This window comes from Lipophrys pholis (assembly GCF_963383615.2).
Source record: "Lipophrys pholis genome assembly, chromosome: 4".
In the NCBI taxonomy this organism is placed as follows: Eukaryota; Metazoa; Chordata; class Actinopteri; order Blenniiformes; family Blenniidae; genus Lipophrys; species Lipophrys pholis.
Genome location: NC_137637.1, coordinates 17,964,788 through 17,992,338, shown reverse-complemented (window position 1 = coordinate 17,992,338; position 27,551 = coordinate 17,964,788). Strand labels below are relative to the sequence as shown.

The 27,551-nt window shown below is 42.5% G+C and overlaps 1 protein-coding gene across 1 annotated transcript; it reads left to right on the top strand.

Moving 5' to 3' along the window:
• The first annotated feature begins 3,042 nt into the window (after positions 1 to 3,042).
• Positions 3,043 to 27,041, top strand: dlgap4b (discs, large homolog-associated protein 4b). Its single transcript, XM_080460817.1, has 11 exons — positions 3,043 to 4,269; positions 4,461 to 4,675; positions 7,036 to 7,186; positions 9,054 to 9,309; positions 9,661 to 9,813; positions 18,226 to 18,665; positions 19,131 to 19,219; positions 20,321 to 20,817; positions 22,544 to 22,635; positions 24,367 to 24,537; positions 25,332 to 27,041. The coding sequence occupies exons 1-11, from the start codon at positions 3,073 to 3,075 to the stop codon at positions 25,575 to 25,577; spliced, it is 3,507 nt and encodes a 1,168-aa protein (XP_080316943.1). The 5' UTR covers positions 3,043 to 3,072; the 3' UTR covers positions 25,578 to 27,041.
• The last annotated feature ends 510 nt before the right edge of the window (positions 27,042 to 27,551 follow it).

The window sequence follows — 27,551 nt, the reverse complement described above, 5'->3', positions numbered from 1 at the left end:
TGTAAACGTAACACAATAACAAACACATATTCAAGCATGTACTCAATGCTAAGAGAATAACAGCAGTACATCGGAGGGGGCCGGCCCTCCAGCAAGGCTTTGTACCTCTGAAAATAGAATAAATAGCACGCTTAATACCATCCAAGGCATTTGTCTCATTCCTCTAGCCACTTCCGTTTGTTTTTGGGGAGTAATTACCAACACATTTTGGACATGCTAAAATGTGCTGAAGTCCTCTAAACTTTTGACGGGCAGTCCGTCACACCATCCCGCCTCGATTAATAAAGCGGCTATCACTGTCATTTAGAGCTATACAGGGTGACACTTTGAGGAGGGTACGCTAAGCTTTGCTGAGTGGCGTGTCATGACGGGATGTGAGGCAGTTAGCTAATGTGGCGTAAAAGGATTTAGAGGATTTGACCCTATCAGCGGAGATGGCACTCGGAGAGGCTCTGTTAATGACACCAAATAAGTCTCTCTGCCTGCAGCATGCTAATAATGGGGGAATCAAAGCCAGCTTCTAATTTGTATGGAGATTTTGTGCAAATGGCTAATTGCAAGAAGTGTATGAAAGTAATGCCTGTGCATTATTCTGTAAAGGAAAAGGAACACACAAAATGCCCCAGTCCCATTTCTGGAACAATGGATTGCGATGGCTTTATATGGCCTCTCCATCACTAAAGTCATGCTCGACAGTGTGCAATTATCTTACTCTGAGATTTTTTGGGGTTTTTTTCAGTGAGTACCGGTATCTTTTTTTGACAACTTTGGAACAACAAAGCTGTCTGTTTTAGAGAATCTTTGACAAAAGAAAGAAGGGTCCGACTTTGCACTGCACGGTCTATTTTTGATTCATTCAAATTTTCGCTTTTGCAAAATTACACTGTGATTAAAAAGCCTTTAAAACTTCCAAATCGTTCAAATAAGCGATCTTAACCGAGAACACATTGGGGAAGAGAATGAATTACAAACACTGTCCCCGCTACTTGATTATGTAATGTGTTAACATTAAGACGCTGCTATGTCAACCGTATTTCGCAGGGTATTTGTATGTCCAGAGCGCTCAGCAAGATGCAGTATAAGAGAGGAAGGGATGCCTAATGTCTGTTTTGCTCAAGAAAGCCAAGACTGCACACCGTGAACTGCAGTAAGGCAACTCGGGTGTAAATGTATGGATTATCTGTAAATCGTATGCTGATTGTTTCCAGATAAATCATGATTCAAAGTAATGTGCTGGGGATGTGATTGCATTTCAACAGCATTGTCGGATTTCCTCACAGCTGCTGGAACTCTGAAGTGGCTCTGCTAGTTTAATCTGCATCTAATCCATCAGCAATATTCCACAACAAATCATTTTCCAGCAGAGAAAACTTTGATGGAAATATGTGATGTCTGTGCATGAAAATAACTGGATTTAATCTGAGTGAGCAAAGTGACTGAATATAAGCTATTTAAATCATGGATATAGGTTTTTGTTGTCAAAAAGTATAAAAAGAATTACAATAACAACAACAACAATCGTTAAAGAAAATAAACCTCTTGGTTAGATCTTCATGCTACTAGATTCATGTAACTTGTGGTTGCAACGATACAGTTTTTCATAAAACTAAATCAGTCAATCATAAAAGTAACACAGATAAGTATCATCAAATATGTTGCATATTAAACAGATTGTCTTTTCATTGGGGTGAGAGATCGCATTACTTAAACATTTTTATATACACATAATACCTAATATATTTATGTACCATATAATAATAATAATAATAATAATAATAATAATAATAATAATAATAATAATAAATAACTTTGATTGATAAATTGATAAAAGTGATGAAAAAGAAATAGTAATTCAATAGAAATCATGAATATCACATGAAATTACAACCCTCTTTCCAAAACGTTTGGGACAATATGTAGACGCGTTGTGAATTGTTTATTGAATATCCATATGGGAATGGAGTATGTGTTTTCAACTATCATTACGAAAAGTCACAGTCACCTCATGATATCCCCCCCATTACCACTTTTCATGGTCCATGTCAGGATGTATCGTCCTTGTCGACCTTCCAAACGGGGTATTGGCGCAGCTTGACGTAGTAGCCTCTGCCAACACCTCCTGCCCGACACCTACTGGTCAGATCCACTACTGGTTTCACGATGACATTCTGCTTGCAATCTTTGCCTCAGGGTGCAATAACCGGGACAGACGTTGGTGCCAGGGAAACCCATTGAAGTGTGGAAGGAGGTGAAAGGAGGAATAGTGTAGGAAGAGAGGCAGATGGGGAAAAAAACTGAGAACGCTACAAACTGAAAGAAAGGGCTCTCCCAGATATCTGACTGTTTAGTTAATACAAAGAAAAACTGCTTACCTGTGGGAAATGCTCCTTGTCAGCCTGAGGCAGCGGCTACTGTCATCAACTTTCAATTCAAGCTTCTGTAATTTTGTTTTGTTTGTTTGGTTGTCTCTTTGTTTGAAAGGAACACCTACACTGATGAGCCCCCACAGTGTGCTCAGTCCGTGCACATGACATCAACCATGCAGTGAATAATATGTCCTTCTGACCGTTTTTACTGAAAGCGATTAGGCAGATAATGAGATATTCATTCACTGGCTTCTGCGAAGCTCCACATAGTAGGGAGGTGTCTGGAGTTACTGATGACAGTAAGCAATTGTTCTGTTACCCATAATATATGCCCTGACCCACTAGCTACAGCTTGCCTTTGTTTCCACACGTTGTTTTTCCTTCTATTTCCAACATTTTAACACAGATGTTCACTGTGGGTGGGAATGGAAATCTGAATCACTCACTACACAGTATTTGCCTCAGAGCCCTACAACCACCCTGTTTTCAGCCTTGTTTAGTTGCAACGTTTGTAAGCCGAAGGCAATGGCAGAATTGAGCTCTAATGTGTGTGTTTGTCCAGTACTATTTTAACTACTTTGAAAGTATTTTCTACTTCATCTCATTTTCGATTCTGTCTTTCTGTTTTATAGGACTCACATCCAAGGTAGCCTGTCATCTCTGCTTGGCCTGGAGGTCTTCTAGAGGGTTGGACCTCCTTGCCACCATGAAAGGATTGGGGACCGCCCGTAACAGGCATCTGTCTGATTCCTGTGATCCTTCCACAGGCCATCCAGAGGCCCTCTACCCTCAGAAGACCAGCACGCTGCCTCGTAGCCCTTACCTCCTGAGCCCAACAATGGATCACTATGGCACAATGGACACCCACCTTTACCCTTCAGGCAACCCAGCCTCCCTTCCTCCCGAGTGCATGCTACCCCTCAACAATCAGCTATCCAACAGCAGCACCTTTCCCAGGATTCACTATAACTCCTATGATCAGTCCGACTTCTCTCCTCCTGGGGATAGCATTGGGGGGATAAGTACTGGGACAATGGGCACATCTATGTCCCTTGGCATGGGAACAGGCTTGGGCATGGCAGGGCTGAGTGTGAGAACACCTATGATTACAAGTGGCTCTGCAACGATATCACACCATATGACCAAGAACCAGGCACCACCCAGTTTGCTGGACTTTGAAAAGCAAATACCCGGAGGCCGTGATGGATTCAGCACTCTGCAGTTTCATCGAACATCTGCTGCTGTGGCTGCTAAGCAGCGAACTGACAGTCCTGGCCGAATTCGTTACATGCTGCACTCTGTACAAAAGCTCTTTGCAAAGTCTCAGTCACTGGAGAGTCACCATATGAAAGGAAATATCAATGGACGCTCTACTGGCAGCGGTGGAGGCTCCTCTGGCACTGAGGACGGAGGGAAACAGCAGCGCAGATCCAAAAGTAAAGACCGAGGAACGAAATCAGAGGCAACCGCGAAGCGACGGCCACGCTCCAACATGTCTGGTTATTGGAGCTCTGATGATTTGGACAGCAGTGATTTGAGCAGCTACCACAACACCATGGCCATGATGACTCTGGGGCGCCCAGCTGGTCATGACAGCCAAGGAGGCCAGAACAGATACATCCACAGTGGGTACAACACTATCAGTTCTTCAAAAAGCAGCCACGACATGAAGTATCAGGCACTTCCTGCTCATGGTGGTGGAGGAAGTGTTGGACTAGGGGGAGCTGGGGGTTTTCTAATGAATGAGAATGAGTATATGAAAGGAGGATCGTGGTCCACTTTAACGATGGGACAACCAAGACAGGTGATTCAAAAGGGCTCAGCTACTCTGGACAGGTCCATGCTCAAGTCCAAGTCCTGCCAACAGGAACTAACCTGCAACTACCTGCAGGTTGGACGAAGGGTAAGTGAATGTCAAGCTGCTGTAGTGCATGGTCCTAGAACACTCTGTAATGTAGTGATACAATGTTCTCTGCATATTTACACAATGTGACCGTAACATCAAGAACATCCAAACATCAGTTTGGGAAAGTCATATTTTGTTGGGAAAACACTAACCCAAGGCTAATTTTATTCACTTAATGGCGCCTTTAGGGTGATTGGAGCGCCACATTAGGTCGCAGCGGGGGTGCCAATGAAATCCCGTGTCGGAGGATGCGTAGCGGTAGCTATGTGAAGGCCATGGGAGACATGGAAGACAGCGACGACTCAGAGGGAAGCCCCAAACCCTCGCCAAAATCTGCTGCTCGACGCCAGAGCTACCTCAGGGCTACTCAGCAGTCTCTGAGTGACCAGCTACCCCCGCGCAAGTAAGAGCAAACAATAATGCAGATTTGTGCTTTATTGTACAGAACATATCAGTACACAACAGGGAGACAGCCGAATGCTGAAGTTGGAGTCCATGAGCCAAAATAGCTAATGCTGCTGTAAGCCAGTGATGTATGTAAGAAAAGTTTAAACCACCCTTTATTGTCAGTCAAACCAAATTGGGGAAATGCAATGTTTTAATTCTTATATTATATATCTGGATATGCATAGATTAAAAGCATCTAATTTGCAATTTAAAATGTATGCAAATAAAAAGTTGATGTCAGTATTTGCCCAGGCAGTTAGTAAAGCACAGTTCTAAAATCCTGATCCAGTCAACAGAATGTACCTGTATATAAATCACCCATTCGGGTGCATGCTGGAAGGAAATGGCAATGCCCGACCTTCCATTGCCAATGTGCAGGAAAGAACACGCACACACAAAAGTACACACAATCCATGCTGCGCTTACTCGCGCATAGAAGTGGTGTCAGACTCCCTGCTGCCGTCCACATGTCAGCCTCACCACCGTATATCAGCTGTGATTTACCGTCCTCCTCCCAGTCCCACAAAGCGTCGGTGTAGCTTTGTGAACGTAGACAATGTTAGTTGAGTGTGCACACTAAGAACCTGGCTTCACTCTGTACTGCACCAGCAAGTCACTGCAAATTAGCCGCACAGCTCGGACTATCTGTGATTATTACTTTTGTATACTATTCCTTCTAGAGCTGTTATAGCACATCATCTGATGTTGGCACATTGGGCTGACTGATTGTACCTTTTAAAAAAAAAGAAGAAGAAGAAAAATGCATCCACATACTTCTATTTTTATCTCAAGCCATGTTGAACAAATTTCAGACATATTTTTCTGCATAATGACAGCAATCACAGTTACAGACTGTCTGATAGAGGTTCCCATTACAAATGCTTGATTTTTGTAGCAAATATGAGATATAAAACTATATTTGACACACCTTTGAAGATTATATACACTATTTATTACTTTATATTTAAAACAGCAGTACATCAAAAGCAGTTTAGCTGCAATAAACATCATTTGGTTCATGGTTAAGAATTTCCTGCATGTGTGTCAATGATCAATTTTATGTAAGCCTCAGCACGGAAAATAAGCTGAAACTTTGAGCCCAAGAATAGCTTTCATTGAAAAGCTTTGGTTTGAAATAACAAACTCCAAAAGCTCAGACTATAAACCATTAAAGTCATATCTATTTGAATTCTTTGTTGACATATTTGAGTGTGAATGTGAATAGAGTCTAATTAAGTCGTCATCACCTGGAGAAATGCAGACCTTGGCCTTTCTCCTCAACACCAATCCACCTATTGCAAAACAAAGCAATTCTTAATCCCTGTGTTTAGAAATATAGGATTTATTCTTAACAAGAGCATGCTTGAATGACTAATCCTAACACCGCTGCCAATACCTGATCGACCAACCCTGCTCTCTTCCGACCTCGCGCCTCCCTGACTGGCGTGAGCAGCAGAACCCTGGATTACACCTTGTTACAGGGGGAGCTGGATGCCCTGTGGTCTCCACTCCACAGTGTGTCCTCTCTGCACCAGCTTGGCAGGTCAATGAGCAGGTCAGTGATAGGTCTGTAAGCCACTTCTGAGTGGCGCGGTGCAAAACGGCCTCTGATTGTATGATTCATCATCAATGATTTTGCACTGTTCCCCTCAGAAAAAGTCTGCGAGGCAGAAACTCCAATTGCCAAACTCATGTCCTGCTGCCAGCGACCGCCAGCCTTCCCTAAGCTTGTAAATGCCATCTGCCCTGCGCTGTTAGGCTAGGTGAAAAGTAGCTGAGTTAAACGCTATTCAAATTAGGGCATAAAGGGACACCTGTGTCTATAAATCATGGCATGACATTTTGTTGTCATGTTACGATCACTGTGTGCCATCAAAGAATGCATAAAACATGGCGGGATGGATTTTCTTCTGGTTGGTTAAACCTGTTCTTTGGTTTTGGCACCATGATGGCACAAAACGCTGCGTACATGCCTTCCCTGACATCACTGGCTTTGCATGCTCAGACGCTATCGTACAATGCCTGACGCTTAAGTTGGATAAAATTGCAACAGATTTGGACTCATGACTCATAAGTGAAAGTGGAAATGAAAGGAAGGACCTAAGGAACAACAACTGTGTCCTCCTCTAATCTCTCTTTCAATTCCTGGTTGAACTGATCACTCTTTTTATTTTCTCCTGCTCTCTGTTCCACATCTGTCTCTTGGTCATACTGTATTGACATCAACCATATCTCTATCGTTCCCTATTGGTGCCACTCCTCATATTTCACATATTTAACACTTTGTTTTTACGTGTATTTTCTTCCCATCTCCAGCTGTCTTCCATCTCTTAGAGAGATCCACAATAACCGCAGTCTGGATAACTTGGACTGCATTGGCGGCCCAGGCTCGTCTTTGCCACCCTGGGATGATGATGACTTCAGCCAGGCCTGCAGCACGCTCAGCAGACGAAGTTGCATGGGACAGGTCAGTTTTTTGACTTCAAGGGCCTTTGGGGAAAGTAGAAAAAAAGAATTACAAATCAGGGCCAGAAACTTGACAAGATGATTTAAAACATACAAGGTCCTCTAATCTCAACCTGAAGCAGCATGACTCTGGATGGAAACAATGGCAACGTAAACACGGAGTATGTTTTATTTTGATAATCCAAAATGAAGCCGTTTTTTTTTTTTTAATCTGCTCCGCTTCATCTGTGAAATGTTAGGCTGACTTCTTTTGATTTTCAGATACCCCAATCGTGTAATATATATTTTAAAGATGAGTTGTGACATATTTGTTATGTTTTGTGGAAAATTCAGTATCAATATTTGTACTCATTACATAAATGGCAGCAGGCAGAAGAGCAACTGATAGATTTACATTGCCATGAATACATGACAGTGTAATCTTTCCTTAAATATCATTTTGTTCACCTTCTGGACTTCATGCTCACCAGCTTTAAACAGCATTTGAAGAAACCTGTCCTTTCAAGTACTGATTTACTGTGTATGTGCTTCTTATAGTTTGTTGATTTGTGTATGATATCAACAGTACATGTCAATAACCGAAGAGCGAAGTAAAGCAAAAGGGAACTTCACTGTTTGCATGGCTGTACACTATGCATACAGTGAATAAATCGTCCCGGCTGAGGATAGAAAACTTGTTTTATATCACACTGATCAGCTGGTTTAGTGGGCCAGGAGGATGAAAAAAATGTTGTGTTGGATACATTTTGTATGTATGTGTCTCGTTTTCTCTCATTTGCTTTGCAGATTTTATTTATTTTTTATTGTTCTTGCTCGAAATATACTGTACGTGGCTTTGTTCCAAGCAAAACCTTCTACTTTGAAATCACCAATCATTTTTAAAGACCCCTCTGCCATGAGCTCGCTCCAGTAGTATCATTTGCATTTTCACAGATACAGTTTGACTTTAATGTAACAAGGCTCCAGTGAATACAGAATACAGGCTCTCCAGCTCCAGCTGTGCCTCATATTCATGTAAAAAACATGATTTCAAAATGAGTGGCTTCAGTAGTTTTGAATTTAACTCATCTACTTGCATAAGCGGTAGTGGCCTCCACGCTTAAAGTTTAAAGTAAAAAGAATAATCATCCTAAAGGAAATGAGTCAGTGACAGGTCACTGAAGAGTCACTTCAACAAAGGGCTCCAGTATTTGCATGCACAGTCACGCACCAAACACATTTTTCTCATCTACCAATAGAAATATGTCAGAAGTTCAAATTAGCCATTCCTAAAGCCTTGAGCAGCCTTAAAGAAAACGTGGTACTACCAACAATTTCTATCACTTTCATGTATTTAAACCATCTTTTTTAAACCCCATAACTATTACCTCACAAAACCCAAAGATCAAAAATCCTTTGCTGAAAGCAGTTTTTGTCTTATTCCTCTCAGGAAACAGATATATGATGGTTCTGAAAGAAATGGTTAGGCTCAGTGAAATACAAGTATGTATTTACTTACTAAAAATATATGAAGGCCATGTATCTTGCCATGAAACGTCTTGTTTTTTTTTGTTGACAGGTTTTGTGGAAAGAATGTGAGAGAATTAGAAGGACATTTCACAGATGAGCTGACAGTCAATTTGTGATCCCATCCTGAGGGGAGTATGAGTCCCCCAGGCTGCATACATACTTAGTGCTTTCAGTAACCCTTCATACTGTGAAAACTCATTTTCAGCGCTATTCCATTGCACACACTCGAGGCGGTTACCTCCAATACCAGGAGCCACCACAGTAATTAACACTAACCAACAAAGATATGTGTTTTCTCCTTTATTGCCACCTCACACTACTTCTACATCGATACCAACACTGTCCCTTCCTTCCTGCAGCTTCGAGACCTGGAAAGAAGTCCCCATTACGAGGACCGCAGCTCAGAGTCCACATTCAGAGACTCCCGTTCCCATTCTCAGGACACCTCAGAGCCTCCAGATCTGCCCATGCCCACATGCTTCCGATCCCGCAGCCACAGCTACCTGAGAGCCATTCAGGCCGGTTGCTCCCAAGATGACGACACCGTGTCCATGGACTCAGGCTGCTCTCCACCTCCAATTGACACCACTGTTCGCACCTACAGCACCAGCACTGGTGAGTCACTGCTGAAAACAGATGGGGAATATGTTGAAAGTGAATGTAGTTTTGCTTTATAGACATATTGGATGGGGGGGAGGGAGATAGATGAGTTCCTACAATGATCCACTATTATGTGTTTTTAAAACTGATCACAATGACTCTATTACATTCACATACGCATGTTCAGATTAGTAATGCTGTTTTGTCAGGAGTGACACAACCATATGGTCCAAATTCTTTCACTGCTCTGTATTTCCTATAATGTTACTTACTTCTCATAGCCCCAGTCTCTGGCGGGACCCTCGTCCTGCAACATGCTCCCAGCAGCGTATTTAGCTCAAATGCAGCCTCTTTTGCCCATGCTAGACGACCTGTCTGCACAGTGGAAGACATGGAAAGAACAGTTTGGCTCTTACCTGATAGCCACAGGCTTGGACAAAGCCCCAAAGGAGAAACAACTTGCAATTTTTCTTCAGCGTTTCGGGACTGACAGACCACGCATCCTACCCTCACGCACAGGTAACAGTTTGAACCCTGAACCTTGTTGATATTTGACAACTTTCTGTGAAGGTCGATTAATGTGCATGGGATTTGGTTATTGATACCATGGGGTGTCCACTCTGTGGCGCTCTTCACCACAGTGCTCTGAACTGGCCAAGGAGCATATGCTGCATTCAGTGTGGTTTAGGGTTTTTTGGCGCTGATTTTTCTTAAAGGTTGTTTTGTATCTTTTCACTTATTGTTAGAGGAAAATAAGAACATGAAACAAGTTTTTATCAAAACAATCTAATGGATGTTAACCTAGCAGTGGGAAATAGCTCTTTTATTCCTGCATCACATTTTTTCTAAATTATGTTTATATGCTTTTCCAGTATTGAATGTTATAGCATCATAGTATAATCATCAGTGTACATCCATCCATCACATCTATTTTCAATACCACTTTATCCAACTTGTGATAGTTGTGGGGACACTGGAATTGATCCCAGGCCAAGGCTGAGTACATCCGGGACAGGTCACAAGAAAGAGACAATCACACATGCTCAACTCAACTCAACTCAATTTTAATTATAGAGCAATTCAAAACAACTGCAGCTGAAGCTAAAGTGCTTTACATAGACTGATTAACACACTGACGTCCACACTATATTTACGTAAATAACCATCAAATAATTTGATAGCAGAATTATTAGTTTGATATGTGTAACATTTTGAGTATATACACAATAAACAATGTTATTGGAATTAATTTATTACCCATACAACTATTAATATTTCCAATAATCATTGCAACAGTATGAAAACAAAATGTGAATATGGAATTTTCCGAGGCGCCCGTGAAGGCACCTGCACCACGCCTCCAGCTGCTCAGCGACTCTCCAAACAAAAGGCAGCCTGCCGGCTTTGGGCTTTCGTCCTGATACAAACTGTGCATGTCTCCTCCAGCCACCGCTCCCCGTCTTTACTGTTGAGTTTTAACCCCAGAGACCTGCTTGTTCTGCACCTGGCAGCGGGGTAAGTCCTCCGAGCGTGCGTCACCAGGTGGTTTACGTTGCTCCGCTGCGCATTATTCATTTAGTTTGGGTTTTTAGTGACAGCTGTTTTCGTGCTGGCGCTGTCAAACCACTAACCAATAAAATACTAACTTAAAGTTTGTATTATGGTGTTTGGATTTATAGGTAATGAGCATTGTGCCGTTTTGTGTTGCGTTTCTGTGCGCTTTAAAAATGTAAGCGCTCACGTGCGCTCTGGGGATGAGCGTCCATGGTCACCAAATAACTAACCCGGGTTCATCTAAAATTCATATGAATGCAACTAAAGTTAAGTCTAATTCAAACTGTGAGACGTCCATTTACTTTAAGTTTAATTAAAGTGTTTCATGTCTTATTTATTATTAATCCTTGAATTCAAAAAATCAAATGTATTTCTTTCTTTTTTTTTATGTTTACACTACAATCAGTATTTTATAATGCTTGAAACTTAAGATGTTATCGGTGTTGGCGTAACTGACAAAATAATAAGCTTGTCATCCATCTGTCTATACTGCAAAATCGAACCTGTACATCCCTGTCCATCACAGGGCAATCACAGTCAGACTCACTTTGCGCACCAACAGGCAATGCACAGTCAACAGGATCGCTCTCACGGGGGCTTTTAGTCTGTGGGAGGAAATCTGTGTACTTGGAGAAAACATGAAAAGTCCATGCTTGGACTTGAATTGAGGACAAGTGCTAACAATTGCCCCTCTCTTGTCTAATTCTTTGAGATGTACTTGTCTTGATGAGAAAGTAAGAGCACTTGCACGTCTTCATCAAGTCTGTCTCCTTTTGATTGCTGAAATTGAAAATTATAGTGGGCTATTTGAGGACTGTTCCACTTTTTGCTTGTGCTTTGCAACCTGAAATATATCCGGCTACCTTGCATCAGGAAATAAATAATAAATAAATAAAAAGACTGATCCACTGAAGTGAATGTTTGCTCTTGATCAACATGCTTTATTTGATCGGTCACAATATGATGGGGTGTTTATCTGCTAGTGGGTCAAACAATACAAACGGAAATGCAGAAGAAGTATTTGTCAAGAATTACTGACATTGTGTATAGAGCATCACAATCCCGCTTTTGTGTTTTATTATTTATACTGCATCTCATTGGGCTTTAACAGCTCTCACCACAGCTGGTCTTTAATTGATCACTTCAGTGCTTTTTCCATTGTTACTGACTCAGTGTAATCTATATGTAAACTGTAATCCACCATGTTACATTGAGAAAATGAGTCCTGAGCTTGTTAGAAAAACATTCATTACACTTGCGTTATCGATTTCTTGTAATCTGAAATGCACATGGAAGTACATAATAATTGACAATTTCAGTCGGCGTTTGATCAAAACAGTTGGCAAACAGTTTGACGTCTTCCGACCAAATTGGACTCCTTTTATCACAAGGATGCATGAAACAAACGCAACAAAAGAGGCTTTGATTCACCTGGCGCACACTTTTAAAACGGGTTTGGCAAATGCTTTCCACCTCATTGTCTATTCAAGCTTATTTATCACTGACCCTGCCAATTCATGCAGGACATAAAACCTTTGTTTGTCAGTGTGATGGTCAGTGTGATATAAGGTGATACGAGGGCCTTGAATGTTTTCACCTGCAGTGTAATAAATATTACACTTTTTGTATATCACAAATGTACAAAAGAAAGTTTACACTTGTCTCTCAGCTGATCCCTTGACGGTTTATCCATCTGTCCAACTGTGAAATGTGCAGCTGGATGAGTGTACAGTTAAAATATGTGGGGGGAGGGGGGGGGGGGGGGGGGGGCTTCAGTTATACCCATGAGTGGGTGGTTGGTTGGATTCAGTCATGAGCTAGATGAGAATATTCAAGTTTCTGTAATGTCTGAGTTGATTGCTTTCTTGCCTTGAACACTGTGAAACACTGAGTGCAGTGGACAACAGAAACACTGTCCATAAGGCAGGGAAAAAGTAGTGCCCACTCTCGAGTCTACTCCAACATTTCTGCACAAAGCCTCCACTTGTTTCTCTGAATAGGTTCTCCTCTGCGGGTCTCTCATCAATAGTTCACCATGAAGAGATGGCTCATTAAAAAGAACAACAGTATTTGGCTTTGTGTTCATTTCTGGGGGGGAAAACAAAAATCCTGTCATAACAATTAGTGTTCACCTTTTGGAAAAGGCTTTATTGGCATCAGCTTTATTTCCCATCGTCACACTGGCAAACATTTTCCGCTTGCACAGCTGTGGTGTCTTTGGGTTGTGTAACGTAAGCAAGGGCAGGAAACGAACGGATTGGACAACGTGCCACGTGCTGTTCTATCCATCAAGTGAGATGTTTCTACTTTCTGTCGTCCAAGCGGACGCATATTACAAATCAGCAGAGTTGGTTTTCCGTACGACGCTGCAACGTTCTTCTTTTGGCTTTGCCCATTATTCTGTGTGGAAGCTGAGTCCAGTGATTACGTTTCAAACTGGTCTGAAACAGGTTGGGTCACTGCTGTTGTTGCTCTGCACTCGTCATTGGTAACCTGTAGAACGAAGAATCGCGGTATCAACATTGGATTAAACTTTTAACCGTTTAGTTTAGTTCAGTATGTCCTTTGGTAACAGGAGTGCGTGTGAAACTGCTGCCAATACTCCGGCGTTCTGTTATGATACCACTGAACATTTGGAAAGTTACAAGTGAAATATGCCTAGTTTTTAACTAATTCACAAAATAGTTTCGGATTGTCATCTAGACCCTCTGAGGAAGTGTTGAGTTGTCCAACAGCAACATGTGTGCAGTGTACAGCAGGATAGGTCTCAGTCGTGTTTTCAAACAAAACTGGTCGCATTAACACTTTCCCATACAGCTAATGTCCGTTTTGTTTGCATTTGGCCAGACTAAAAACCGACATTCGAAGTGATTTATTTAAATCTAATATTAACTATAGACCTGCGTCACTATATGGACACTAACTGAATAATTGCTTCTCCTTCACCCACTGGAGGAAAGTGATTTCTCCCTCAACATCGTTTGTCAGCTGACAATGTTACTTTGTGGATATAAGAATAACAAAATCTTCATTTTGTTTTCCTGAAATAACCAAACCTAATCCCACGTGACCACGCTGAACTTCAGACCAACGTTTCGAAGCATACAGAGGCACAGAAACCCCACTAAATGAAGAAACTCTGATTGATGCAACATTTATGAAGTAAATCGAAATATGTGCCGCATTGTCTTGCTGTTTATTGGCTGACATACTAAGCAATATTGATATATTCGTGTTAAGCTGTTTCTATGCCCTATTTATTATGTCTGGCTCTACTACTTTATCTCCTTTCTAATCCCAGAGGCAGATGTCATTTATGGTTTTGAAGCCTGTTTTTGTGAGTAAAGCAGATTGAGTGGTATTAAGACTCCGGGTTGCATTTTGTTCAGTGACGAACGCGTGATTTGACATTTGGAGAGCTGCAGGACAGGTTCCCAAAGTCACACGCACACACATGCGCGCACACACACACGCATCTGAGCCCTCTGACACCTCACCGCCGATTGCTGTAGTGGTGCCTGTGTGATATAGCTGCAATATCGGTGACAACCCTTTTCTGCCCACTCAGCATCTGTGTCTTGAGAGGGAAAGTGGGCATTTCCATCGACTTGGCGAATTCAGCCCGTTCAGCAAGGCAGCCGGTCAGCGGCTGGTGGATGAGCGACAGCGGGGAACGAGTGCGATATCGCAAAGTGCTGCACAGTGGGTTCCCTAACACATTTAAAAGGATTTACGTTGTGTCAAATCCCAAGTTGAAACAAGAAATGCTTCGAAATGACAACTCTGGAAATCACTTTATTACTACGGATGAAATGTACTTTCCTGACTTGTCAGCAGAAGGTTTTATTTTCCCCCCAACTCCTAAAGAAGTACCACCATTATTGTATCACACTATCTCTTCCTGTGCTCCCATGTGTGTGTGTGTGTGTGTGTGTGTGTGTGTGTGCACCCAGGCACCTACTATGTGACGTTTATGTGTAGGAACGACGACAGTCTGGACACGAGCCAGCTTCAGAGTGGTGTGGAGTGTCACCTCCGGTGTTTACAAATGACATCAATGCTCAGGCCCGCCTGCAATGTGACCTTGGGTTCATCGGAGCAGTTAGCTATGTAGTGTCACACCCGGGACGAGGGCCAACGCTGCCGAGTCGGAGTTCATGGTTCATGGCAGATATCAAATATCTTCTGCATTAGCTTGTCAGTGATGGGGGAAATATTGTACATTTGATTTTCAGGCGTTCTATTTGTAAAGGATGAATTATTCAAGGAGCAGCGCAAAGGAAAACAGTGTTTTCTTATGAAAGGTTTGAAGGTACCTGGCTTCAAAAGAAACTTTAATGGATCAAACTGGTGAATGTCAGGCCACGACACTCCAAGTAGCCAAGGGAGACATTGTATTCCAATATGTGCACAAACACATACTACTTATGGAATATATTATCTAGGATGAGATCAAATATTTCACAAACTAAACGGCATAATAATAAAAAAAATTTAAAAAGTAGAATGGAATAAGATGAGGAGAACCCGACTGAAAAGCAGTTTGAGAAATGAGCTCCCTGTTTGGGTTTTTACTGGCGGCACGTGTGAGGTCATGTGAGTTTAGTTGTTGGTGACGTTTCCCTCACACCAGAGATGAAGCTCAGAAGCAGATTATGCGGAAAACAACAATTCTTTTGTTGGAGGGTTTTCGCAGGAGCTCACATGTTTCCTGCAAGGCTTTCCCAAAAATTCTTCATGACTTGTCAAGATTTTCCAGCCTAAGATTTAGCCAAGCAACATGACGAATAAACAATGTTTGCTTGGTTTTTTTTTTTCACTTCAGTGGTCAAGGAATCATTTATGGTGGTCCTGCTGTTTCCTGTCATCTTCACATCTTTTGGTTGCATCACTGGATATTCCTCAGACTAGTATTAAACAAATGTACTATTATTGTGCACTTTTCCTCAATGTTGTAAAATCTAGCGGAGATATTTGATTGAATATGGCCCAAGTTATCATTCCCCGCGTACAGGAAACTGTTCTCCATCCTTTTGCACACACAACATAAATTGTTTATAACTCCTTTGTCTGTGCTCGTTGTAGTTTGTAGAAATGCCCTCTCGTTAAACTCTTGACGGTACGAACCCTTTGAAATATTTTGAGGCTTTCACAATCTGTGGGGTTTGCGGTTCAATTCTGCAGCTGAGAAGGATTATTCACATTCATTTGAAATGATTGTTTATTGTGGTTGATTATAATCTCTTCCAAAGAGAAAACAGTTTACTGGTTAAAAACGTTTAAGTAAGCAGTTTGCTTCTCCTCGGCCAGCGTATACAGGGTCTGTCTCGGGGCTCAGCCTGTCCTGTGGTCTCACACTCATTATGAAAGATTTCCAGTTATTTTCTATCGTGGTGTCAAATGACGCGTCTGTTCGAGCAACCTGAAGCAGCCATAACATTCACACAGATTCAGGGAAAATCCCTCTTTTGGTTATCTTTTATTATTATTGCCATTATAAATTCTGGCATCGCCTGGCCATTAACTTATAATGAGGACATTTCTGTGGTTAGGGATTGTGTTGTTTTGCATGTTCTGTTCATCAGATTTACAGAGTGTGTGATTCTGTGGTGTGTACAGTTTTAACCCAGCTCTATGCTGGCAATGTATGTCTCTGTATCACTTCCAAAGCCCCATTTACGTCACAAATCCTTCACTACAGGCACTTAATTGTACAGATATGGATCAGCCTACAAGGAAAACTACTGACCTCAATGGAGATATTTGCTCGAGTTGATGGATCATATAAAATGCAGTTATATCGGACTAATTGTCTCACCAAACCTTTTTTTTTTTTTAAAGCAATAAAAAGACGACTTTTATGTGATAGATCCATGTTGTGTGGATTTCACAAAAGCCCACATGCACAGTCTCACTGTAAGCAGCTCAGCTCCAGATTTTGAACCCTGCCTATAGTACCATGTTGTACCATGTAGTACTTTTTCCCTGCTACTAAAATGAATCCAACCACACCAGTCTTCATTCCTCAGGTGATATCTACCTTTCAAGAAGGCCCAGCCTCTGTATTATGTACAAACCAGAGTGCAGTTTGCAGCATACATACTCCTCCGAATGGACACCGTGAACACAAGGTTCATATCAGAGTTTGATTTAACTGGTTCAAACACAATTGGTGAGAACACACCCGAAGTATATATAAATAATCAATATTAACTAAGCTTCGTAAACTATTTTTAAATGGCTTTAACAGACCAGCAAGACATTGGCGTACAAGTCAAAATACGAAGACACTTTAATCAAAAGATGTTTGATTGGTTTCCCACTTCCTGAAGTAGTTAAAAGAAAATTTCCAAACTGTCTTCAGCATCCGGCTCTTTCTATTGGTATCACACAGGCACTTGAACAACAGTCATCAAAGTGCCGTTGAAGAGAATTGAAAAGACACTCTGGCTTTCAAAAGCATTTCTTTTTGCTGAGTGCTTGTCATAACTTACGGGACAGATATATCTGAGTGCTTTCTCTCCTTCCTGTGAGTTTATCACTAGTGTCTTTACAGCTGGAGCACTCTTTTTATTTTTTTTATTTTTTTGATTGGCCTGTGTTGCAGAAAGATTTCACTCTTCATCACCATATTTAGTTTAAAACCAATAATAATGGCTTGGATTTATATAGCGCTTTTTTTTTAGGTGGCTCAAAGTGTATACAGAAACCATTACTCATTCACACCGGTGGTGGTAAGTTACGTTGTAGCCACAGCTGCCCTGGGGCATGCTGACACAGCCTTGGCTGCCACTTCGCGCCTACGGCCCCTCCGACCACCACCAACATTCTTGCGCCATTCATACGAGGCACAACGACAATGACTTGGATAGCGCGAGATTCAAACGGTCAACCCTTCGGTTATTGGACGACCCACTCCACCACTGAGCCACGGTTGCCCCTATCGTATACATCAGGTGGTCAGCAAGTTGTTTCACTGATTTCATCAACTGTCTCATGACCATTGCTTCAAAGTGTAGCGTGTGTGATTTGATTCAGTCACCTGTGTGAAATGGTATGTTTGTCCACCGTCCCACCTGATTGGATTTTCCACTTCACGGGGATGCTTCCCCCGATCCTGCTGGTGTCACAGTGGCCCTGCCTGTCTATGTGTAGTTGAATATTTCTGCTCTGCACGTGCTGAAAAAAACATGTTAGTTCCCACTTCCCAGAATGTCACTGTTGCCAAAAGGGTGACGCTTGAAGATAGTTTTCTTGGACACTCTCTGTGATTGGATCCTACTTGTTTTGCTCTCAGAATTCCTGGAAGAGACCGAGCGCCCACAGGTTTGCTGAAGCAGCTTTTCTTAACCCCCTCCCTCTGCTCTTCTTCTGTAGTCTCCACATGCATAACCACCTGTAAGAAGGCTGCTCCTCCGCCAGTTCCGCCTCGCACAACTTCCAAGCCCTACATCTCGGTGACCGTACAGAGCAGCACGGAGTCGGCCCAGGACAACTACTTGGACCAGCAGGACAGGAGGTCAGAAGTCACCAGCCAGTCTAGCCACGCTCACAGCAACTCTTCGGACAGCCTTGACAGCACTCGTGCCAACAGCTTGGCCCGGGGTATCCCTCGACCGCCGCACATTATCCCCACTCCTATTGCTACCCCGAGAGAGCCAATCCTCCCCGCCACCGCCAATGCTTCCACTGAAACAAGTGACTCAGTAGTCCAGCAGGAATCTCTGAAATCAGGATTTATCAAAGGGAATCTAGCAGCAGAGGAGCCTCTTGTAGCCCCAGTGCCCAGGCGGAAACTCTCCTCCATAGGCATACAGGTAGGCATGGGGCTCCTTTGCAACGCGAGGGGCTTGTAGTCTTGTTACCACACATGGCAGCATGAAAACGATGTAGCATTGTGTAGGAGCCCGTGTTACCTTAAGTGTGTGCTTGCATCTTAAAGGTCTTGCGCTATTATTAGAGCTGGGATTTATTTTTTTTGTCAGCATATGTGTTGTTTCTCAAACATAATGTTCTGTTTCTGCTCAGATATTTTACAGATCCTACCCACAACCAGAACTCTGTTAGAAAACCAGTTAATCTTGACTCTGGGTTTAAAATACAGTGTAAACTTAATTTTTTTGCTGTGGTTTGTCACTTGGAATTTTAAAGGGCAAATCTGTACTTGTAGTAGATAAATCTTGATCGTATGGAAGTTGATTTAACAACTCATGATGCCGTTTTGGTCTGGGCCTTGACTTTGTGTTTTGTCTCTCTTCTCGTCACTGTTTGTCCTCTGTAAGGTCGACTGCATCCAAGAAGTTCCACGAGAAGACACCCCACCACTAGCCAAGTTTCAGTCCATTGGAGTACAGGTGGAGGACGGGTGGCAGTAAGTCCTCTTCCTGTCCTTGTAACAACGTGAGGAATTTATATTATAGCCACACACACTCCTCTCACTGTTCTTTCCCTTTACAGGAGCTGTGTAGCATCCTCAGTGTGCTGTGTGTTGTGTTTGTGATCATGAAACGCATTCCACCAGTGAGCATTTACTATTTAAAGATCCCCTCCAGGTCCAGACTCGTTCAGACACTGCGGTGTCTATGCTTCAAATCAGTTGTTTTGTGAGTGTGGGGCAGGCCTCCCCTGAGAGTCGCCGCAAAGCCTCACGTACAGTCAAATCGAAGGATTTCAATTGACCTCCATTGATCGTACGATCAGAGGGACACTTTAAATATGTCTGCTTATTGTGTATTTGTGCCTCGTGTCTTCAACTGTTGCAGCTCAGTCCACATTGTGTGCATGTGATATTGTGAATGCCAGGAAGTTCTTGGGCTTTGCGTGCCTTCCTACTGTATTTTCTTGCGTTCGCATGCTGCACTTAGCAGCTGTTGTTTCAACTCCTAACAGACATTGGCCAACATAACCAGCTGGGCAAGAGTTGTTCTGTGTATTAGTGGGTTTCTCACAGGGCAGAGTCCAAGTTTTTTGTTGATGCTGTAGACAAATTCAAAATTTGTCACTTCGTCTCAGATGTTTCAGTTTTGGTTTTAAAGATTACCAAAACATGACGCGCTGTGTTTTTCGGTTCTTTTCTTCTTGGTTTCTGAAAAAAGTGGATATTGTCAGCATTTCTTAGATAATAAGAATAACTAAAAATGATGTTCACTCAGACAGCATTCATGTTCATTTTGTTGTCTTATTTGCTCTATGCAAGTAAGAAATGAAATCCTCTGTGCTCACGGATCAGTCGAGTGAACTTTGTGTCACGTGTGCAGCGTCTCGGATAGATCTCTTTATTTATATCTGTATTGACAATCGAGTGGCTTAGTGTTGAAACGAAGCAGCGAGTGTTCCAGTAAGAGAGAGACATAATACTTTATTTGTTTTGTTTGTCCATGCTGCGCACATTGAATTTGGGGCAAATAATTTGATTTCCTCTTCTACTAAAAAGTGCCATTTGTAAGTGAGTGTTGCCTTGTTTTGCTTTCAGGCAAAGTCGCTCCAGTAGCATGGCCTCGAAACAAGAAACGGATTCAGACACACAAGACATCCCTGTCATCTCCCATATCAATAATGCCAAACCCTTTGAAAAAAAAGTCATGGTCAATAGTGCCAGCCAGTCCATGAGCTCCCCTCCTGGACAAGACTCTTTAGACAACGGTGAGCCCGCCGGTGACTCCTCCTCACCACCGCCCCCGAGGCAGATCCTCAAGCGCTCCACTACGCGGAGCAGCTCCTCCTCCTTCTCCGAAAGTCTGGATCCAGCGCTGGACCCTTCGTCTTTACCGCCTCCGGACCCCTGGCTGGACAGCGGGATTGGAAGCAACAGCAGCGCCCCCCTGAGTGGAGCAGGAGGAGGAGGAGGGACGCTGTGTCGCAGAGATGGCCACTGGTTCCTGAAGCTTCTGCAGGCCGAGACGGGACGCATGGAGGGCTGGTGCCAACAGATGGAGCAGGAAACCAAAGACAACCAGCTCTCGGAAGAAGGTAAGGATAGCAAGGTACTCATTGGAAGTCCAGGTACGACAATGTCGTGAGGTTATAGGTGGCAAATGAGTTGCAATGCTGGAGAGGGGATTTTCATTTCTTTATGGGAGAACACATTGGCCACTTCTTGCTGAGATGTATCGTTGCTGCTTTAGTCTATGGCACAGGAGCCTAACAGCGACATTGCAAAGCATCTGATTATTTGATGACAAATCTTTCAGGCTGGTAAAACTCAGCAACATAGTCTAAAATCAGCCCTCCTTTCATTCACGACTAGAAATGAAAAATCTACTTAAATAAAAATGCTTCCAATATCACACGTCTCAAATTACAGAACTTTTCTGTGTCAGCAGTCATGTGGGCATCATGGGTCCCTCTAGCATTTTAACCTGCCCACATTCAAAATAACCAGTTAAACAAGATTTCTCAGAAACACATCTGAGAAATTGATCTTGTGACCATGAACCTGTGACATTCTCAGGTAAAATATCATCACGGTTTGTTATGGTTTGTGTTGAGTGAAATCCAATCAAACAAGGCAATATAGCAGGACGATGGAGTGAGGCGGGACAACACTGTAATCAGGCTCTGCCAACATTAGAAACGGACACAAACAACTCGAGGCAAGGTTGAATTATGGTGCCGATGGAAATGCTCATGCATGAATTGCCTTTTTTTTTTAATATATAATGAAAGTGCTTTTAGATGCAGATATTTGACATGAATGACCTGCTACAGCAAAAACAATGTTGATGGTCTGATCGGTTTATGTTCCAGTGATATCCAATCACATCTCTTGAGCTAGTATGGTAATCTACTAAACCATATCCAGAACTGTGTGCCCTGTAAAAGCCCAACAAAGTCAAATACTCACTAAAGTCAAACATGTGCTGGCCCTTTGAATGAACCCAGCAACTTTAGCCTCCTTCTAGAGGTCCGCTGGTGTCTGACCATGGCACAGAGCTCAGTTAGGGGGCTCTGCCCCAGGTCCCACAGTCACTCTATCAGACGTACACAGCATGGAGGAGATGAGACAGTAATACCTGGGGTTACCACACACAAGCAGGCCTGTAATCTCCAGAATTACACAAATCTAGTCTGGAACTGATTAAACCTCCAGATTAGATTAGTGCCTCAACATCAGCCTGAGGCACACAGTAGTGAGTACTCACACAAACACTTGCTGTGTAGTACACAATCTGTATGCAGGCTCTAAATGCTCAGTTTGTCTTTATCTGAAGCACTCAATCAATATATAGACAAGGGACTTGTGTCTAAGCCTACCCTCAACACATGTAGTTCTTAGTGCGAGTGGATGTGACCTTTATCAGGAGTCTGCTTTAATTCTGATGCAAATCTCAAGTCCAGGGGACGGTGTGACCAGGCTTGAATAAAATTGTGTTGAGTGGAGGTAAAGCAGACGTTTGTCCTAATTTCACACAGAAACCGACCAGTGGAGTGTCTCCTGTATGAGCTTAGACTCCATTGAAGAGGGTCGCACTGCCCCAATACGCTGTAAAGCCCTTCATGCCACCCTGTGGAGCTTTTGAGCAGTGCACTGCGTGGTACAATCACTCTTTATGCAAAATCTAGATCTTTACGGGTATTAGGAATGCACAGTAGCGTTTGAGCTGTGTGGCAACTGTCGTAGATACAATATGGAAAAGTCACAATTTCACCAAAATGTTGTGTTTTTGCTTTTTTTTTTTTTTTCTTGTCATTGTAGTGTTGGGGAAGGTCCGCAGTGCAGTTGGCAGTGCCCAGCTGCTGATGTCTCAGAAGTTCCAACAGTTTCGGGGACTGTGCGAACAAAACGTGGTGCGTATGTCATCTTTTTGTGAAGCATCCACTTTAAAGGCTTGTACAAATGTGAAAATGAAAGTAATGGTCCGAGTCGTCCTCAAAAGGCTCCACCAAACTGCGTATAGTGTATTTTGTTCCATTGTGTCCTCTGCAAGGGCTGCTTGTCTTGATAATCCCAAAGAGCTTTCATACGGACTAATCCAAGAACAAACTTGATATTAGGCTTATTAGGCCTATACCAGCAAGTCATGGGGACCCACTATCTAGTAAGCCCCAACTCTCTAGTTGGATGGTATTTCTTTTCCAAAATTTGGACACTAAACTAGTTGAGACAAAGCATAGCAAATGATGAACAGTTCACTTAACGGAAAGCTGCTTTTTCAAACATGGAGAAAGAACCGTGGAGAAAGCACAAATGATGCTACTTTACTTAAAAATGTCTGTTTTATCTGCAAGTACTCACACATCATCAAATGTATCGCAGATGCTGATCTGAAGGTACACGCTGCGGTTGTATACCATTTACAGTAGATTGAAGTGAATTAATATAAATCAGAGATTTCTTTCTTTATGCTTCTGTCAAAAGTACAATTTAGAACTTTGCAGTAGGATGAAGAAAAGCATGATTCTCAACTCTGCTCTGACACTCAAATTGTGCTGTCACACAGCGCCCTCTGTTGCTGAGTGTGAAAATAGCTCCAGTTATTGCTACTACCTCCGTCTAACGCTCCTGCCCCATGGGCTTGGTTCTATATGTGGCTGTAACAAACTGATGACAGACATTTAAACTAAAAACTGTGGTTTCAATTAACTCAGTTAAACATCTATGACATCATGATAAAGCCATCGTCAATAAATCTCAGCATGCTCAGCATAACAAACAAAGCTTGTTCTTTATGCAGCACTTGTAACAAATTGCACCACCTGGCTGTCATCTAAGCCAAATGGCTTGTTTGTGCATGTGGAGAATATGTGAAAATTTGAGTCTGTAATGAGATTATATTTGTACGTTTTGAACTTTGTGCACATGTAATATGAGTTGTAATCAATACAAGTGATTACCGACGAGTATCTATCTGGGCAGGAGAGAAGCTAAATCCATTTAGAAATCCAGGTAGGTGCGAGGCTCACCTGAGGTGGAGGTGAAGGCCGTAACATTTTCAGGTCATTGGAGGGACACTAATCTCATTACACAAGTACAACTTGTACGACAGTTTAAAAGGCACCAATGTTGATAAACACATACGATTCTGTGTCCAAACTTAGATCTATATACTCAAAATCCCATACGGACTCGCCAATATCAATACGCATACACAACTTGAGACACACACACACACACACACACACACACACACACACACACAGCATGAGATGACTGAGGGTCAGGAGAATGTTCTTTGTTTAATTTTTGGGAAGATGATTGAACACATTACAATTTTTTCTTTTTCTTTTTCTTTTTTTTAAAGCTGTTTTGCAAACCTCCAAGTATATCAGTTACAACTGTTAGAGTTATGCTTTTTTGCGCCTTTTTTTTTTTTTTAATGAAATCTTGATATCTGTTTGCAGTTGTCTTTTATACCCTGAAATATAAAAATGTGAAGAAAAAAAAAAGAGTACTATTTGGAGTGTGATGTGTGTGTGATGTGGTTTGAGCTCCGTGCAGACGAGGTTATCCTCCAGCCCTCTGGGTACAGTATTCCCCCTCTTCGTTCACTTTCATCCTCTTCTTCCTCCTCCGGTCAGAATGTGAACGCTAACCCCCGGCCCACAGCCCAGGACCTTGCTGGCTTCTGGGATCTGCTGCAGCTGTCCATTGAGGACATCAGCCTCAAGTTTGACGAGCTCTACCATCTCAAGTCCAATGACTGGCAGCCCGTTCCGTCTGCGGCTGCCCAGTCGCCCCCTGAGCGGAAGGTACTTCCCACCCCTGCTGCCCAGTGCCCTGGCTGGGGTAGGAAAGCCGCCGAAACCGGCCTCTCTCCTCCCACCACCACCACCATTCCTCCCACTCTTTTTTAACCCCTGTGTGGGATGAACCCTGAAAGGGCCTTCGCTCCAAATGGGCCAGAGATGTCCCTTAATGCATGCATGGAAACAAGAAAAAAAGACATCTCAAAGAGGGCTTTCATTTGCGCATTTTTTTAAGTCCGAAGCCCTGCTTTGAGCATGCATGTGCTATTTTCCGATGTGTGCCTTGCAGTGGAGCACGGCTAATGTGGCAGAATGCAGTCTGGCTTCGCGCCTTTTGATCTCCACATTGTGTCGATTGTAAACAGGTCGTGCTCTGTCTGTGTCTGTGCATGTCTTTATGTTGACAATTCTCAATGCAGCTGGGTTGCTTCTGCTTTATGTTGGGTTTTTTTTGAATGAATGACTGTGTATGTCTTTCAGTCCTTTTGCTTTAAATCCAATCCATCAGTCCATGTTACATTTCCTGTCAAAATTGTCATTGTTGTTTCTAAATGGTTATTGTTTCTGCTGTCAGTGTTTTTCTGTTCAATCACCCTGAATCACTTAATATGTCAAGCTTTTAGGGTTTGTGATCAGCACTGGAGTCCTGTCTTGTCAAACTTGTCTGCCAAAGCTGCCTAATGGATGAAACCAGATGAAGAGTGTTATTTTGCCTTTTGCTCCCTCACCGTCTGTCTCATTTCACCTTCACTTACCTTCAGTGTTTCTCTCCCCTCTCCGTCGTCTCGCTGCCGCAGGAGGACGAGGAGCAGGCAGCCGCTCCGGCATCAAAGAAGCCCGGTAAAGGACGTCCTGCACTGGGCCGTGAGAAGAGTGCCGACTCGTCCACCACCTCTTCATCGGCCTCGGCAGAGAAGCAGAGGCAGGAGGCTCGCAAGCGCTTGCTGGCTGCGAAGAAGGCCGCCTCATTTCGCCAGAACTCTGCCACAGAGAGCGCAGACAGCATTGAGATTTATGTCCCCGAGGCCCAGACACGTCTTTGAGAAGGAGCCGATGAGCGAAAGGAAAATGTGGGACAGATAAATGTCACAGAGACGCCTGGATAACGGCACACACGGGTGGTGCTGAAAGAGGATTTGAGGGGTCTTAACAAAGTGCAAGTAAAGACCGGTCCCGGTGGTATCAAATATTATCTAATGAAGCAAGAAGGAAAGGCGGATTATTTGTGGACCCAAAAGACTATGAAGCAGGACACTCCTCCTTCAAGCTGCCATTGAAAACCTTAGCAAATGAACGGGGTTTCTACTTATTACTATTCTTGATATCTTAAATCTCGCTCATGAAGGTATTCTGAAATTATATCCTAAAGAGTCTATATGAAGACTGTTTTCAATGTTCCTTTCTCCTGGCTATAAGATCTATTCAGTGGACAGACGGCGAGCGTTATTGCTTCTCTGCCACTCATCGTCCTGCTCTCTTCCCAGATCACTGGCCATCTTGTAGCTTTGCACAACACCACCTTGTGGCCATCACACACACACACACAGACACACACACACACACACACACGCACACACACACAAACTCGCCGGTGTATGTCTTCCATGTATTTGTTTATTTTATTTGTCCTTTTGATTCCTTCAAACTCATTTTAAGATGAGGTTATTCTGAATATTTTTGCTATGAGGAAACTGAGAGCCAGGTTTGATTGGGTATTTATATTGTTCCCTCGCAATTAACTCCTCCGTGTTTATCCTTCCCAATATTTTCGCTTCTAACGTTTGAATCGCCGGAGATACTCTGTGAAGCATAGTTTCCTAATGGTTTTCAATGAAAGCACATCCCTATATTAAACTAACCCAGACATGGAATTAAAGGATATGTGTCGGAGAGGCTGCAAGTTTATGATAACATTATTGAATCTTTAGTCGCTTGAATTTCACTGTTCGTCCAACCTTTTTTGGTTTTCATGTCAGTGCTATACCTTCTGAAGACTTTCACTGTTCTTCTTTCATCTCGTTCAAATGTCTAAGTGCTTTTATGAAACTTGCGTGGCATTTAACGTCTACATTTCGGATCAATCTAGGATTGTTTAGTTATTTTCATGCGCGGGGCAGGCTGAATGTGCAGGTGCTGTGTTACCTAATAGATTTGATTTGCTTCCCTTCGATCCATCAAAACCCAATCATCTCTGTTCTATCATTGTCTGACCCACTCAACAGCACATGCAAGTACTTTTTTTTTTAATTCAATGTTTATTTTATAATTAAAAGCATTGCATACATTAGTCATTGTGCTTTCATCATTTATTCACTCCGTGCTTTGTAAAACTTTTTTTTTTTTTTTTTTAATTCAAGAATGCAAAAGTGAAAGACGAATTCACTGTTTCAGATTCATCTTGAAATGTCGGCGGCACTGAGCTCAATGATGACGTGCATGTATGACCACGGCAACATACTGTACAGTGCAAAAGTGGCATGTTGCAAAGCACAAATGATCTAAAACTTAAAAAAAAAAAAAAACCCTTGTGGATGGCTAATAGTCCTTTAAAACAATGAAACGTGAATGAATGAAAAAGTAAATTTAGTGAAAAACTTTTAAAGACTAAAGGGCCCAAAGTTTTTAACTGACCTGAGGTGTCAGTATTCCAGAGAAACATTCCTTCCTAATTGTACTGTCATTTGTTTTTTCTTTTCTTTTCTCTTTTCTGATAATTATCTTTTAACTTAAGACTTTTCACACCAGAGAGAGGGTCTGAGTGTTCCACACAAATAAAAGGTTGAGAACCAGTACTTAAGATCAAGCCCGTTTTTTTCCCCGCCTTCCATTATATTCCCTTCAAATGCAAAGCTAATGGCTTCACAATTTTTATTTCCTCCCTTACGCTTTTCAACAAATGGTTCTCACCTCGAGGCCTACGTTGGACAGAAGGGGAATGCCCAAATTTGAATTGGAATCGCATCATTTGCTTATCTTTTAACAAGAGTTGTCTCTCTTGATTACCAGCCATTGTTCGC